Source organism: Cetorhinus maximus, chromosome 1, assembly GCF_964194155.1.
Source record: "Cetorhinus maximus chromosome 1, sCetMax3.hap1.1, whole genome shotgun sequence".
Lineage (NCBI taxonomy): Eukaryota > Metazoa > Chordata > Chondrichthyes > Lamniformes > Cetorhinidae > Cetorhinus > Cetorhinus maximus.
The window spans coordinates 66,729,779-66,744,893 of NC_135879.1; the positions used below are offsets into that span (position 1 = coordinate 66,729,779).

At 48.2% G+C, this 15,115-nt stretch overlaps 2 protein-coding genes across 2 annotated transcripts in view; one reads left to right on the top strand and one right to left on the bottom strand.

The window, feature by feature from the left end:
• The window catches only part of fga (fibrinogen alpha chain), a 54,028-nt gene extending 39,198 nt beyond the window's left edge, over nucleotides 1-14,830 (bottom strand). Inside the window, exons 1-4 of the mRNA XM_078541806.1 lie at nucleotides 14,665-14,830; nucleotides 13,161-13,277; nucleotides 12,887-13,070; nucleotides 12,449-12,594 (exon numbers count right to left, since the gene is read on the bottom strand). Coding sequence (XP_078397932.1) covers nucleotides 12,449-12,594; nucleotides 12,887-13,070; nucleotides 13,161-13,277; nucleotides 14,665-14,718 — 501 coding nt within the window. The 5' untranslated portion in view covers nucleotides 14,719-14,830. The remainder of the gene's footprint in view (nucleotides 1-12,448; nucleotides 12,595-12,886; nucleotides 13,071-13,160; nucleotides 13,278-14,664) is intronic.
• Nucleotides 1-15,115, top strand: part of fgb (fibrinogen beta chain) — a 285,364-nt gene that overhangs the window by 59,539 nt on the left and 210,710 nt on the right. The window lies entirely within an intron of this gene.

Genomic DNA, 15,115 nt, shown 5'->3' on the forward strand with positions numbered 1-15,115 from the left:
ATAATCGCTACTAACTACTAAGGCAGGAAGGCAGCAATCAATGTAATTATGAAAACCTATCAATAATCCAATATACAATGGCTTTCAGTTAAAGACTAGTTACGGGGAGAGGAAGACAACGATAAACATCATGCGAGCCCATTAAAAACAACGAGACAACAATCACCTGAAGAAGCCCACCAAAATCAGACAAAGAACTATTCAGATAAGAAATTCAAAAAACAGTATAACTGGGCCACCAGTTACAAAGGAGAGAGGGTGAGCAGCGTTGGAGCGGTTGAAGCAGAGTTTAAGCAGGGAGAAGTAGCTGAGCCAAGTGGAGGAAGGAGATCTGGAGGTTTGCAGGCCCGCAGGCAACATTACGGCAAGGGGCACGGGGTGGCAGGCTCAACCGAAGACTACAAGGCCGCAACCGCAGTCCTCCACGAAGATCGACCACCGACAACCATGCCTTACCGCATCAGCAGACTCCACCCGACTGAAGAACCTTCGCAGATTCCACAGACCAGGACCACGTGGGGACGGCAGGCCCCAGAGGACACAAAGACCGTACCCCAAAACTGCAACCGGCTTACCTGGCTGGATTTCGAACTGTCAAGGAACCCTGGTTGGTGAGCATGATCCCTGACCTCTCCTAGTTCAATTTAGTTAGGTTTTGGGGGTGGGACAAGGGTAAGGGGATTAGTAGCGTGATTTTCCCTCGTTGTGCCGTGTGTTCCCCATTTTTAACTAAGTGTACTTTGTAGGTCTGTATAATCTCAGTGTAATCCTAATGTTATAAGTTCATTTGTGACTTCAATAAACTCAGTTTTTTTTTCTTGCACCAAAACCAGTTGTCTGCTGTACTTTGTCACAACCCCCAAATAAGTCCAAGGTCTAGAACCCAGGGAGTGGGAGCGATTCGGATCGCTCAGAAGTCAGAGGTGAAGCTGACACACACACCACCACCCCCTACGTAATGGCAACCGCGACAGGACCTTGGCAAAAGGGATGCGATGCAGTGGACACTGATTTCGAAGAGAGAACTGTAATGGAAGAGAGGATTTCAAATTATGTGTTCAGTAAGGTCAATATGGAAAAAAAATGGGTCACTAATCTGTTAAAGGCTGGGCACCCGGTAGATGCTGCAGCTAAATGGACAGAAGGGAAGGATCATAAAAAATCCATAGAAAAGGCAGTCTGGCTGATGTGCTTCAAGAGACAGATCCAGCTTTTGGACAGGCTCGTTGAAGCACAGGCAGCTGAGACTCGGCAGTCAGCCCTGGAAGTCCAAACAAAGGCCCGAGCAGGGGAAAAGTTACTGTTAGCATTGCAGGCTCCGAACCAGGAAAGGGTGCAGTTAGTGGGGGAGCATAAGACCCAGCAGGAATATTTACAGTGTCAGGTCACCGAAGCCAAAAACAATGAGCTGGAGTTGCAGGAAAAGAATGCCCGCCTAGCAAGACAAGAGAGCAGGAGGAGAAAGTAAAAGGCTTACAGGCAGCCTATAAGATAGTGAGCACACAGGGGTTTGAGGATGCAGACCATGGCCCCTGCTAGAAGCAGATAGAGAGTCTGAAACTTGCTCTAATGACGGCAAAAGGCATGGTGTGCCTCTTAAGCCCTCGTGCAGCCCAGGTCGACTTCACAGGGAACCTGGGGAGGACGGTTCAGACACCACAGGTAGTGCCAAGGGACTACCTGGTTGAGGAGCAGGAGGGCCCACGACCACCACCCGTAGCACCAAGCTTTAGCGAAATCTGGCAGGAGTGGGGGTGTGGAATTAGGGGCAGAAGCTGAGGAGGAAAAGCCCCAGCAAGAAAGGATGGGACCGGGGCCGGCGTGCCCGGCCCGGCAGTAAAGGTTTGGCCCACCCACTGATAACGGGGATGAGGGACCCCTTCAAAACCAGTTCGTAGTTCCCCACGGCACCCAACAACTTAGGGCCATGGTAAGCCATTTAACTAAACTTGCGGCAAATGGGGATCCCTCGGTCCACTTCAGGGAAGTGGAACAAGCAGCAAGCATCAACGAGTGCAATGATGCTGAACAGGCCAAAATGCTGCTATTCTCCCTAGAGAGTGAGCTCTTCCAGTCCCTCTCTGACCAATGTAAGATGGGACAGTGTGATTATGGGGAGCTCAAGGAGGAAGTTCTTGAGGCCGTGGGGATGAATGAGGGAAGTCCTTACTCCCAGGTGGAAAAAACAGTGCAGCTCGTAGGAGAACCCCCGCAGACTTTTGCAGACAGGTTGTGGCCGGTGTATAGGAGCGCATGCAGTGAGACGCCTAACCGGGCTAACCTGGACCAGGATCAGCGGGCCCACTGGTTCCGTTGCCTGGTGGCAAACAGCTTGCCACAGGTCAGGGCCGCGGCAGCAATGTGGTTTGACCCAAAAAATCCCCTGACTACCGAACTCACAGTGATCAGACAATTGACCATACCTTACCATAATGGTAAAGGAACCGATGCACACCCACCTAAAGGGAAAGTGCATGAAATGAAACCCAGCCAGGGTAGGAAGGAGTGGCATCAGGAAGGGAATAACCCTTCCAGCACAAAGCTCAGCTGTTATGGGTGTGGGAAGAATGGACACTGGAGGAAGGAGTGTAAGAATCCTTGGAAAGATAACAAGGGAAAGAATTCCTCAACCCCAGCCCAAAAGGCAGGGACAGGAATCCCTCCCGCCACGGTTGAGTGATTTCTGGAAGCCATGAGAACCCTATTGACTGGCCCAGGGAAGGTAGCAGCCACCACCGGCGCGCTGACCCCATCAGCCCCATCTAACCCACAACTCTGACCAGAGCCAGCGCAGCCTGTTTACCTGTGTTCCCTTACCTACGACTTATGGAAGAGACCCCTTGTTGAGATGGAGGTAGAAGAGGTAAAGGGGACCTATCTGTTGGACACAGGAGCATCATGTACCGTGATCCATTCAGCTAACCCCACCACCTCACCTCTATCTAACAGCGTCCCATACAGTCTGTCGGGATTCACAGGTAAAGAACAGGCTGGCTCATTTTCCATCCCACTGACCATTCGTTTAGGGACACTCCGCTCTAAGTGGACCTATATCCTAATGAAGTGAGAAGTGGAGGGTGGAAAAGGGATCCTGGGAGCCGACTTTATTGTAGGTCATGGGATCCTAGTGGATTTGAGGAATCACTGCCTATAGGGGGCAAAAACAGGAAAGGAAGGCGGAGTAGTAGTCATCCCAGGGAAACAGGGGAAGGGGACCCTGTGCACCATGAAGTCTGAAGAGGGTTATAACCTCAAACTCATGGTCAGTAATGCCCCAAGGGAGTTCCAGGCATTTGTGCGAGCCCACCTAGCCACATTTGCCACACACAAACACGACTGTGTGAAGGTCAACGGGTTCGAGGTCAGTGTAGATGGGGACCCTATAGCCCGACCACAAAAGCAATATAACTTCCCCAGGGAAGCGGAGCCAGACATGGAAGCAGCCATGTCTTCCTTAGTGCAATAGGGGGTCCTGAGACCGATAGCCACCCACGTGAACTCTCCACTATGGCCAGTTAGAAAACTCCTGGAGGGCCACAGTGGACTATCAGGCGCTCAACAGTAACATCCCAGCCTGTGCACCCACGGTAGCAGCAGTTGCCGACCTGATAGGAAGTATCCCAGCATCTGCGACCACTTTCATGGTGTTGGATATCTCCAATGGGTTTTGGTCCATCCCTTTAAGGAGAGAGGGTCAGCACAAGTTTGCCTTTACATTTAAAGGGCAACAGTACACCTGGAACTGTCTGCCTCAGGGCTTCCACAATAGCCCCAGCATTTTCCACCAATGCATGGCAAACAGTTTAAAGGGCTTCAGCCAGCCCAGGCAGCTGGTACAATACGTGGATGACCTGCTCCTATTCACCGATTCGAGAGAGGAGCATGGCCCACTTCTGGCTGAACTGCTGGAACTGCTCAGGCAGGAAGGTCTTAAAGTGAACCCAAAGAAAGCGCAGATCGGCCAGCAGGAGGTGAAATTCCTGGGCCTGACAATACGCGCTGGGGAAAGGGCCGTAGATAAAGCTGGACGGGAAGCAGTACAGGAGTTACCAGTCCCCAAAATAGTCACGGGAGTGAGATCATTTCTAGGGCTAACCGGGTACTACAGAGACTTCACTGAGGACTATGCGGCCACAGCAGCCCCTCTGCTCCGACTCCTGCTTAAGGGAGTGGAGTGGGTTTGGGATGAGGGGTGCCAGGCAGCATTTGTCAGGCTCAAGAAAGATCTGCAGACCGCACCAGCTCTAGGGGCCATAGATGGAGGGAAAGAGTTCTTCCTGGAGGCAGCAGCCAGCGGGGACAGCCTGAGTGCTGTGCTGCTCCAAGAGCTGCATGGCAAGCTGAGACTGGTGGTCTACTCCTCCAGGATACTCACAGATGTAGAGAAGAGCTACTCCAATTGTGAAAGGCACCTCTTGGCCACACATTGGGCTGTGAAAAGATCGCTGATCTTCACAGGCACCTCTCCCATCACTCTCCTCACCCATCACACCCAGATAGTCCTGGATGGGAGAATCAAGGATGGGACAGTGAGCAGTACACACATTGCTCGCTGGACCCTGCTTCTCTCACAGATGGACCTAAAAGTAAAAGGGCTCTGCGAGCCAAAGCTCGCAGCTAACCTGGTATATCCTGGAACAGCCCACCGGTGTTCCACAGAAGGGGTTTGGGAAGTAGACATAGGTTTACGGGCTGGGATACACCACACAGGCCGTGAAATCTATGTGGATGGCTCCAGCACAGTATCTGCTGGTGAGCGACTCACGGGGTGTGGAGTTTATGACCCAGCGGCAAACCTTGCCCTGGTAATTAAGCTCCCAAGCAGGTTGAACTGTCCATGGTAGTGTACGTGGTTACACATTCCGAGATCTTCCCCACCCCATACACGATTTGCTCGGACAGCATGTTCACATGCAATTCGTGTACGGAGTACCTGGCCATCTGGTCCCGCCGCGGATTCACCTCCGCTGACGGGAGACCCCTCATGGTGAAACCCTTGCTGGAGAAAATCTTAGCAGCAGTGGGGGAGGAAGGGGAGGTTTTCATCCATAAGGTGAAAGCCCATTCCTCCGCAGAACCCCGGAGTGAGGGCAACCGGCAGGTCAATGTGCTAGCTAAGGAGGGTGCCCGCACAGGCATTTTCTGAGACCCATATGAGTCCTGTCCTATAGCAGCAGTCACAGGTAGGAATGGGACATGGGGGAGTGCAGGGGTAGCTTTAACCCTGGACCTTAAGACGGTCCAAACCCAAGACCTCGTCCTCAAGGCAGTCCTCAGTGCAGTGGCAGAAGGGAAAAGGGTAGAGGGCCCTTACAGCACAGCAGCCCTCTCTGTAAAGGGAGGCGTGCTGTTTAAGGGAGAGCAGTGGGTAGTACCGCAGCAGCACAGGAGGGAATTCCTTCAACAGGGCATCCCGGGCCTGAGACCACCTGGCAGCAGGTGGAAGAGGCAGGATGGTGGCTCAGGGAAGATGTCCGCGAGTTCTGTGCCAGCTGTCTGGTGTGTGTTGCTAATAACCCTGACCCGCACAAAAGGAAAGTACCTATGGGACACATCAGGAGGGTAGAGGGACTATGGCAGTCGATCCAGGTCGACCACATCAGGCCCCTACCCACCGCCCAGGGAGGCTATAAGTACTGCCTAGTACTGGTGGATGTGTTCACAAAGTGGGTAGAAGCTTTCCCCTGCCAAACAGCCACGGCTCTGAGTACAGCCAGGATCCTGGTCAGGGAGGTGTTCTCACGTTGGAGGCTACCACAGTACATGGAGTTCGACCAAAGGAGCCACTTTACCAGGCAGGTCATGCAGAATACCCTTATGGTACTCGGCATAGAGGGGAAATGGCACGTTGCACACAACCCACAGTCCTCAGGGATTGTAGAGAGGATGAACAGAACCTTGAAAGAAAGGCTGAGGAAAGAGATGGTTGACTCACCTGGAAAGTGGGTAGAAGTCTTCTTGGACCAACTCTACCGTTGGTCCTAATGGGGATCCGAGCCAGCCAGTCAAAAAGCATGGGGTATTCCCCACACCAGCTCATGACTGATAGGGTTATGCGGACCCCCACCCATGTGCCAGCCCCGGTGCTCATGGAGGGTCGGCTCAGAGAGGTGAACCGGGACAGCTTCGTCAGGAATCTGTTTGAGCACCTTAAACAGGTTCACTGGCAGGCTGCTAGCAACATGGGAAAACAGCATCGGAGTAACCAACTGCTGCTAGAACCCCGTACGCACAATGAGTGGGAGATAGGGGATCAGGTTATGGTTAGGAATTTTGCTCGGGTAGGCAGTTGAGAACCACTATACATGGGGCCCTACAGCATTGTAGATAAGGCAAGCCCCATGGTATACGCCATAAAGCTGCCTCGGCGCACCAAATGATTCCACGTTAACCAATGTAAGTTGTTTAAATCCGAGAGAAGGGAACAGCCAGTTGGGGCAAGGTCTGAGGATAAAAGTCCTCAGCCTGCAGCAGGAGCAAACTCACAGACTGCACAAGCAGGTGCATGGCTTGTTTTAAGGGAAGGGCCATCCCACCCACCGTTTGGGACACTCCCCCGCTCATCTGGGACTCAGACGAGGTGGGACCTGAGGGCAGAGAGTTACCTGCCCCTGACACAGGTTTAGAAGAGGTACAGCCTGAGGATAGAAATCCCCAGCCAGCGGCAGTGGAGATTCCCCAGACCGCACAAGAGGGGACAGTGGCTCGGGTTGAAGACCCACCAGCCAGAAAACCCCCACCAGCCAGAGTCCCTAGAAGGTCCCCACGAACGCCACAGCAAAAAAAACCGTGGTCATCAACTCCCCAGTTTAAAAGGGCAGCCCCTCAAGTCAGGGATTGATCTGAGGACAGAGGTCCCCAGCCAGCAGCCACAGGCTGTGAGGGACCAAAGGTACAGGACAGGGCGGCCACACCGAAAGGAGTAGTGTGCTGTAGCCCGAACAGGGATTAACCTGGCCGCCCGGAGACGGGCGGCGAATGTACATAGCTTCTGTTATTTAATTTTGAGATTGTTAAGTTTGGGTGTTTTAGTTAAATTTTAAATAGGGTGGTTGGTAGTTTAAGTATTATTGTTTAAGAGTGTTTGTATTGAGTCGAGGTCGCAAGACTCGCCTATTCTTTACCCAAGCCAGCAAATCTGTTTGGGACCTGGCTATATGCTCTTACATCTCCCTACAGAAAGGATTTCGATAGGATGGGGGGCATACTCCTACTCTCCCTGATAGGAATGGCCGCTGGGAGGCGAGGTGACGTGGAGGACTCCCACATTTTTGGGTGCTCAGGGGAGAGAGCAGCGGTTGTGACTGTGAGGGGCAGAGAAGGTAACGTGGAGGAGATCACTGCCTATTCCCATGTGGGAAGATGGCCAGGGTGGCTGGGATCTAACTCCACCCGATACTCCAGTCAGACCGGGTTCACCTACGGGGAGGCCTCCCTCCCCTGCCCCAGCATACAGGTTGTGGCCACACAGGTCGGGGTCACTGAGGGGAAACGCGTGTGCCTGACCTGCAGAGGACAGATTCCCCTGGGAAGGTGGTTGTGGCTCAGGAAGCTGAGCAGAGACATGGGGGACGGTACAGCTGACTTGGAGCGACTGGAGAACGACACCCATTGGACGATTACCAGGAACCATGGGGGGGAGAATGTGTGCTGGGACAAGTGGTGGAAATCGGAACAGGGAATCTATGTCTGCATGTGGGGATCACGGAAAGACCTGCCCCACGGGCGTATCCATTATCTTTTCCGCAGCATGGCTGGACAAGGGGAAGGGGGTGGAATGGGATTCCCACCTACACACTTGCATAGCCCCATCCTCTCCAGCCTCAGTTAAGGCCACTGAACTCGTGGCACGGACCCAAAAGCCCCTGCCCACGGCCCCGATAATAAGGACACATATGGAGAAGAGCCCTGCCACTGCCACGGGACCAGGGAATGGGCTGGTACTAGTGCCGACCGAAAAGGTGCTATACCAGGGGGTACACTACACGGTAGCTTCCGTGATTCTAAACCTCACAGAGGTACACTTACCTGAGTGGTGCCCCAAGGAGAGAGAACAGCTATACCAGGCCCTATTAAGAGAAACGTTTAGGAAATTCTACGAGTTCGATTTTGCCAATGTAGACAAAACAGAACTGTGCACTACCCACACTGAGTACTTTAGCGATGCAGGGAGACAAAGAAGGGGAACCTGGAATGATGTTTTCACAGCATATAATACAGGATCCTCTGTGATAAACAGTCTGGATGACATAGGATTGCAGACACAAATAAATGGTTTAAAAACACAATTATGAAAAATCTTAACAGAGGAGAACACAGTGATAGGCTCAGAGCTACACGAGGACCAGGCCATGACGGTCCATTTAAAGGAGATTATTGCTGAGTTGGAAAGGCACGCCAAAACAGTGAATGCACTCATTCGAGAGGATAGGAATGCATCAGACCAGGCTGCACAGAATGAGGTGCGTGTGCTGTATGGGGCATAGTTGCTGGGCGAGGGCCACAGCAACCTGGAGGATTTAAAGCAAGGTTTAGTCCCCTCCTGGATCAGCAACAAGCACCTCGCAGCCCTCCACCCATTTGAGAATTCACTAAGCCTGTGTCAGTTCCGCCTAGCCTCTGAAGCCTACCCTGTCCCAGTAGATTGTGGGCGCTCCAACCACACCATCATGGGTATAGTAGTGAGGATGCCGGTCATTGGTGAGATAGCCCGACCTGCATCGGTATGTAGGGTGAAGAACATTGGAGTTATTCAAGGGGGTGCACACGTCCATTTCGCAGCGGTCCCACCTTACGTCATTAAGTGGGAGCACATGATGACAGGTACAGACCTCTCTGGGTGCCAGAGCCAGGGTGCACACGTAGTACTGTGTCCCCAGCACTTGAACGCCTATTCCAGACCACAGTGCGGGTTTAAAACTGCTGGTGCACGGCCTATAAACTGTACCATGGAGGTAATGGCACAAGGCCATGTTCCCCCACAGGTAGCATATATAGGAGGTGGGACATATTGTGTCACCACAAGTGCGCCCCACTACCAGCTTGGACAGCACATCCGGTGTCCGGTAAGTGACAGCAGTTTTTGTTTTAAACCCGTGGCAGAAGTTCAAGTGGCCCAGGAACGGATTGTCCCCATTCCTGAACCCTCCACTGTTCACCTCACTGTTAGGGAAAACATTACCAATCTGCAGAGCTCTGTCACACATTTCGGTTACGAAATTCCCCCTCTACCAGAACATCTTACTAAACTACTAAAAGCTGTAGAGTTATCACAAAAGAATTTCTATACTTTGGAACAGAAAACATACGAGATAGAGGGAGAGATTCAAGGTATCACAGTCCCACCCTGGTGGGACATTTTTGAAAACATAGAGGTCCCTTCATGGGTCAGAATGGCTTCCCACATCCTCGTGGTTTGCCAGCTGGGAAAAGTGTTGTACCTGTTGTGCTCTCAGTGCAAGGGAAAAGGCAAAACCCTAGAGTTCCAAAACGATAGGACCTGGAAGAAGCATTATGCTAAGGTGGAGAGAGATACACCTGTTTGAACCTTTCATATATATATATTTTTTTTGTGTTCCTGAATAAAGACTGTTTTTTTTTGTGTTCGGTTATTTTTAAGAAAGACTTTTGCGTCTTGTTTTCTTTTAATAAAGATGTATGTGCACCAAGTGGGGTGTTGGAACCCCTAAATGTTTGGATGTATGTAAATAACTGTATTTTGCCTATGCATGCTTACGTACACCAAATTTTAAAGAATGGGGAATGTATGTGTCATGAGATCTTAGATAGGTAATTACAAGGGCAGATTGACTATGGAGGGTCGGGAATTTCATTTTCTTTTCCAGTATGATACTTGAAGCAAGGTTTAAGTATCACAGGGGGAGGCTGAAGGGTTCTCAAAATTCCCCAATTTTTCATATCATCAACAAGGATATGACTTTGGACTTTTATGGCAGAGGGCCCAACTGCTGAGTTAAGCGTAGAACCCTGCAGGCAGGAGGCTAGGCCCATGAAGGCCTGGGACTGGACATGCCCGGGCTTGTTGAGTGCAGTGTGGATTGCTGCCTGAAACCAGACAATGAAAGGAGACAGAATACGCAGTCTTCCCTTTAAAACAATCAACCCAGAGAAAGACTTCATCTTACACCAAACTAAAGCCCATCAAAATCTTGCATAAATAATCACTACTAACTACTAAGGCAGGAAGGCAGCAATCAATGCAATTATGCAAACCTATCAATACTCCACATATACAATGGCTTTCAGTTCAAGATTAGTTACGGGGAGAGGAAGACAACGATAAACATCATGCGAGCCCATTAAAAACAACGAGGCAACAATCACCTGAAGAAGCCCACCAAAATCAGACAAAGAACTATTCAGATAAGAAATTCAAAAAACAGTATAACTGGGCCACCAGTTACAAAGGAGAGAGGGTGAGCAGCGTTGGAGCGATTGAAGCATAGTTTAAGCAGGGAGAAGTAGCTGAGCCAAGTGGAGGAAGGAGATCTGGAGGTTTGCAGGCCCGCAGGCAACATCACGGCAAGGGGCACAGGGTGGCAGGTTCAACCGAAGACAACAAGGCCACAACTGCAGTCCTCCACGAAGATCGACCACCCACAACCATGCCTTACCGCATTAGCGGACTCCACCAAACTGAAGAATCTTCGCAGATTCCACATACCAGGACCACGTGGGGACGGCAGGCCCCAGAGGACACAAAGAGCGTACCCCAAAACTGCAACCGGCTTACCTGGCTGGATTTCGAACTGTCAAGGAACCCTGGTTGGTGAGCATGATCCCTGACCTCTCCTAGTTCAATTTAGTTAGGTTTTGGGGGTGGGACAAGGGTAAGGGGATTAGTAGCTTGATTTTCCCTCGTTTTGCCGTGTGTTCCTCATTCTTAACTAAGTGTACTTTGTAGGTCTGTATAATCTCAGTGTAATCCTAATGTTATAAGTTCATTTGTGACTTCAATAAACTCAGTTTTTTTTTTCTTGCACCTAAACCAGTTGTCTGCTGTACTTTGTCACAACCCCCAAATAAGTCCAAGGTCTAGAACCCAGGGAGTGGGAGCGATTCGGATCGCTCAGAAGTCAGAGGTGAAGCTGACACACATCACCACCCCCCTACAGTGGTGATCAGTGCCAATGCAGCACAGAAGAGGCTGGCCATCCAGTGCAGAAAGAGGATGAATGATCTCATCCATGCCGCCAGGGTATGGCAACCATCTTTTCACTCTCAACTCACACACTCACAAGCCCATTACACGTTCACTGACAGCTCACTCACTCCCAGCTCAAGGGACTTCACCACTCACTCTCTCACACACACCCTCACATCTCCATCTGGCCTCATCTCCTCTGGAGGCCGCCTCCTCAGCCCTCACCCTCTTGAGGCCACTTGCACAGATCAACATGTGTCCTCACACACACCCTGTGATACTCCCCTTCCTCAGTACAGCCCTCACCCTGCAGCCCCTTCCCTTGCCTGGGGCCATTTCTATCTCTTCCCCAAACAAGCCTCAGCCCTGCAGCCATTGAAAAGCCACCCCCTGCCTTATGGCTGGTCTGGTAGGTAAAGACCTGCCCGTGAACCCCCCTAAAAGTGATGTGGTGCTGCCTGCGAAGCCTGGTGCTGATGACCGCAAGTGCTGCCTGAAGCAAGGTAGGCAAACAAACCCGAAGTCCCGAGCGAAATGCAGCTCGCCAGGTGCACGTCGCTTATGTACAGTTGTGAAGCACGTCTGCATGCTGTGCTCGAATGATTCAGCGTGGGGGAGGATGATTTCGGTTAATTGGGCTTATAATGATATGCAGATGTATTATGAAGTTCCCGGCGTGCAACAGTGGGAAACACAGCCCGCCGTTGACGGGCAGAGCGGACGATTGCAATCTGGTTTCACAATGTTCTAAAACCGATATTTGGCCTTCTTGCCATATTGTCCGCTCACGCTACCAAACATGCCCGAAGCCAACGGGCACAAAAATTCCACCCACGGTGCCTGGGAAATGAGCAACAATTATGGTTACATTTCTGATAGTCAGTGGTAATAGCAGTGGTGATTCAAGGAGACGTCCCATCACCGCCTTCTTAGGACAGCCAGTGAATGATCGGCAATAAATGTTGTCTTGCCAGCATTACCCAGATTTTGAGAACAAATTAACAAGTAGCTGCCAACTTAAAAGAAGTTCTCTCTCTCTCAATGGATTTCAATGTTGTTGGAACAATTCAATATTCAGATAAGTTAGAATTTTGAGAAGATATTCAAACATGTGTGAAGAAGATAAAAAAAATACAATCATATTCAAACAATTCTGCCAGATATTAAGTTCACGACAAAAACTTAATATTAATGATGAAAAATTTTGTAAATAAGACTCACAAACCTCCATACTTCCAACTGTCAGAATAAAAACATTGCAGTTTCAAAATAAATAATCTTTACCTCCAGTCTTGAGATAACTTGGAATTGTTCTAATATGTTATTTTGTAGTACTTTTAATTTGTGACTTTGATCATTGGTTTTGTTCTGCAAGATGGTAAGTCTGGAATTCAGACGATCCACCAGCTGATAGTAGGTGTCTTCAAATCCTAAAAATGACATAAGAATTCTGCTAGATACAGACATGTTTTCAAAAAGTTTTTATAGAGTTCTCCGTGCACATTTTGTAAAGAAACCAAAAATTTAAACTAAATCCAAATGAATGTTGGAGAAATAGTTGCACTTCCTGATGCAAAATTGAATGAGAAGGGAATTTCAAATGTTACAAAATCCTCATATGATGTGATATTCTGAAAATTTGAGTTAGTCATTCAATTTTAATTTTTCTGGAAATAAAACCTGAAACCTTCTTTAAGAAACATGAACTGAGGAACCACTCACTTCCCATTCCATTCAGAGTCTGTCTGATTCTGTTAACAGCCTCAGTCACAGTAATATGAGTATTCCCAAATGCTTTGGAATATATCTCCAACATCTGTCGAATGTCCTTTATCCTGTCATCATTTTGTCGATTCTCAGTCTCTATTAGTCCTTGCATTCTGCACCCAGATGGACATTTAGGGCCCTATTAGAATAATGCAGGATGTTACTGTTTTAGTTATTTGTAATGTTACATTTCACAAAAAAAAAATTAGTTAACAACTGCACCACCTACCCAGTCATCCTTTGTACAAATTGGCCATTCCTTCTCTAAACACTGTTTGGATGTAAATTGTTCACCACTTTCGACAGGCTGAGGACCACGAGGTGCGAGAATGGACTTGGACTGAATCTTCAAGTGGAAGAAATCAAAGAAAAGAGCATTGGTTTTACATATGCAACACTGGCCCACAAACATTAAACTGCTATTTTCTCTTTAGTGTGAAGATAGAATGCTCCCTTTGATAAGTTTGCATGGCTTTACTAATTTACAATCATGATGACAGAGCATTTATGGCATGGTTCAGTATGCCTTGCATAATAAAATATACAAAAATATTCTTGTAAACGTTGGAGATATTTTCATGTTTTCATAGTTGTAACATCATAACAAGCAATTTTTAAAAAATCCATCTATGGGGAAAACAGAATATGTCACTGTCAGCAGTGAGATATAAATGTCTTCACTTTCAAAGGTGGCAGAAGGAGTTGCTATTTTACAGATATGGGGTAGACGTTCATCTTCACCAAGTGGGTGGTAATCTAGTGGAGCAAATTGCCTGCCTGTTGTGGCATCGCTGATTTAAAATATTTCAAGATATCAGAAACATGAGAATATAACATCTACCCCTTATATAATTTAGAGTGTGACTCTCTGAGAAGTAACTTGAAGTTATACCGCTAGGCAACCCCCTGCCAATCATAAGGAGCACCAGACAAACATCCAGACTCCATGATATCTAATTTGTAATGTCAGGAAAGAGCACGTGGGAGTGTCCACTTTCTCCTGACATTGGTGTTCTGGAGAAGGTTCAGTCTGCCACCTTGGCTTTGTACCAGAGTGGAGTTATACTGCATTTGGTGCAAAGCCAGACTGTTATGAGATGATCTTTGGATTTTGTCTCTACCTAAGTGCACTTGATATTCCTTTGCAACCTCACTTTCATGTTTTACTGCCATTTTCAGATTAATATGCACCCAAAACTACTTTGCATGTGTGAAAGTAGTTGTATAACTGAAGCCTTGATTTCACATGGGCTAATAATTGTTTAGTTTTAGACTCACCTCATTGGAGATTATCATAATTATATTAGATATGATAAAACCCTTTCAATTGATTTTTTTCCATGGAGAAGTATTACATTCAAATGACAGGAACTATTTTTCCTTCAAAGATTGATTCTTAAATGCTCCAAACCTACACCAAGCAGCAATTCCCAATCACAGTGTACCTATCTCCACAAGACCAATCTGCAAAGGAATATGTACAGCACCTCACTTTACCTCATTAAATTTACCTAATTCTTTACAGATTAATTATTAACATGTTATACATACAAGAATACTTGTGAAGATCAATGGGATTTGATTTATATCCTACTCTTGCTGCTGTTCATAACTCCCTTGTACTTTTATTATACAGGAGTTATTAGATCGGCCTACTCTCAGGATATAAATCAGAACCCATGGGTCTTCATGGTGTATCCTCTGTGTATGACTTAGTCATAAGGAAAACTTACCCAGTCAACTAACATGAAGCATACAAACAAACCAAAGGCCTGTCCAGCTCTCATCTTTCTAGCTCTGCAGCAAAGCTTTGAGGAAATGTCACTTCTCTCCCTTGTATCAAATTTCAAACCTACAAAATAAGGATCAGTCAGTGTTAGTGGGAAACCTGTTTACCCATACTGTGGAGACCCTGTTGATCATTTACCACCCAGGTCTTGCCGAAATTCTTGGATTTTACTGATGCTTTGTTGACACATCAAAGGTCAATAGCTTCTAAAGTCTGTAAAAATTTTGTACAAATACAACATGGAATTGATGTGGTGGTTCCACAGGGATGTTTTTAATTTAGGTGGCTCCAAAAAGTGAGAATTAAATGAATGAAAATGGGCACTTTGGTAATCTTATATTCTTCCTCATCTCTGTGCTAGGTGTCAGCCTTGGTTCAGTGGTAGCATTCACTCC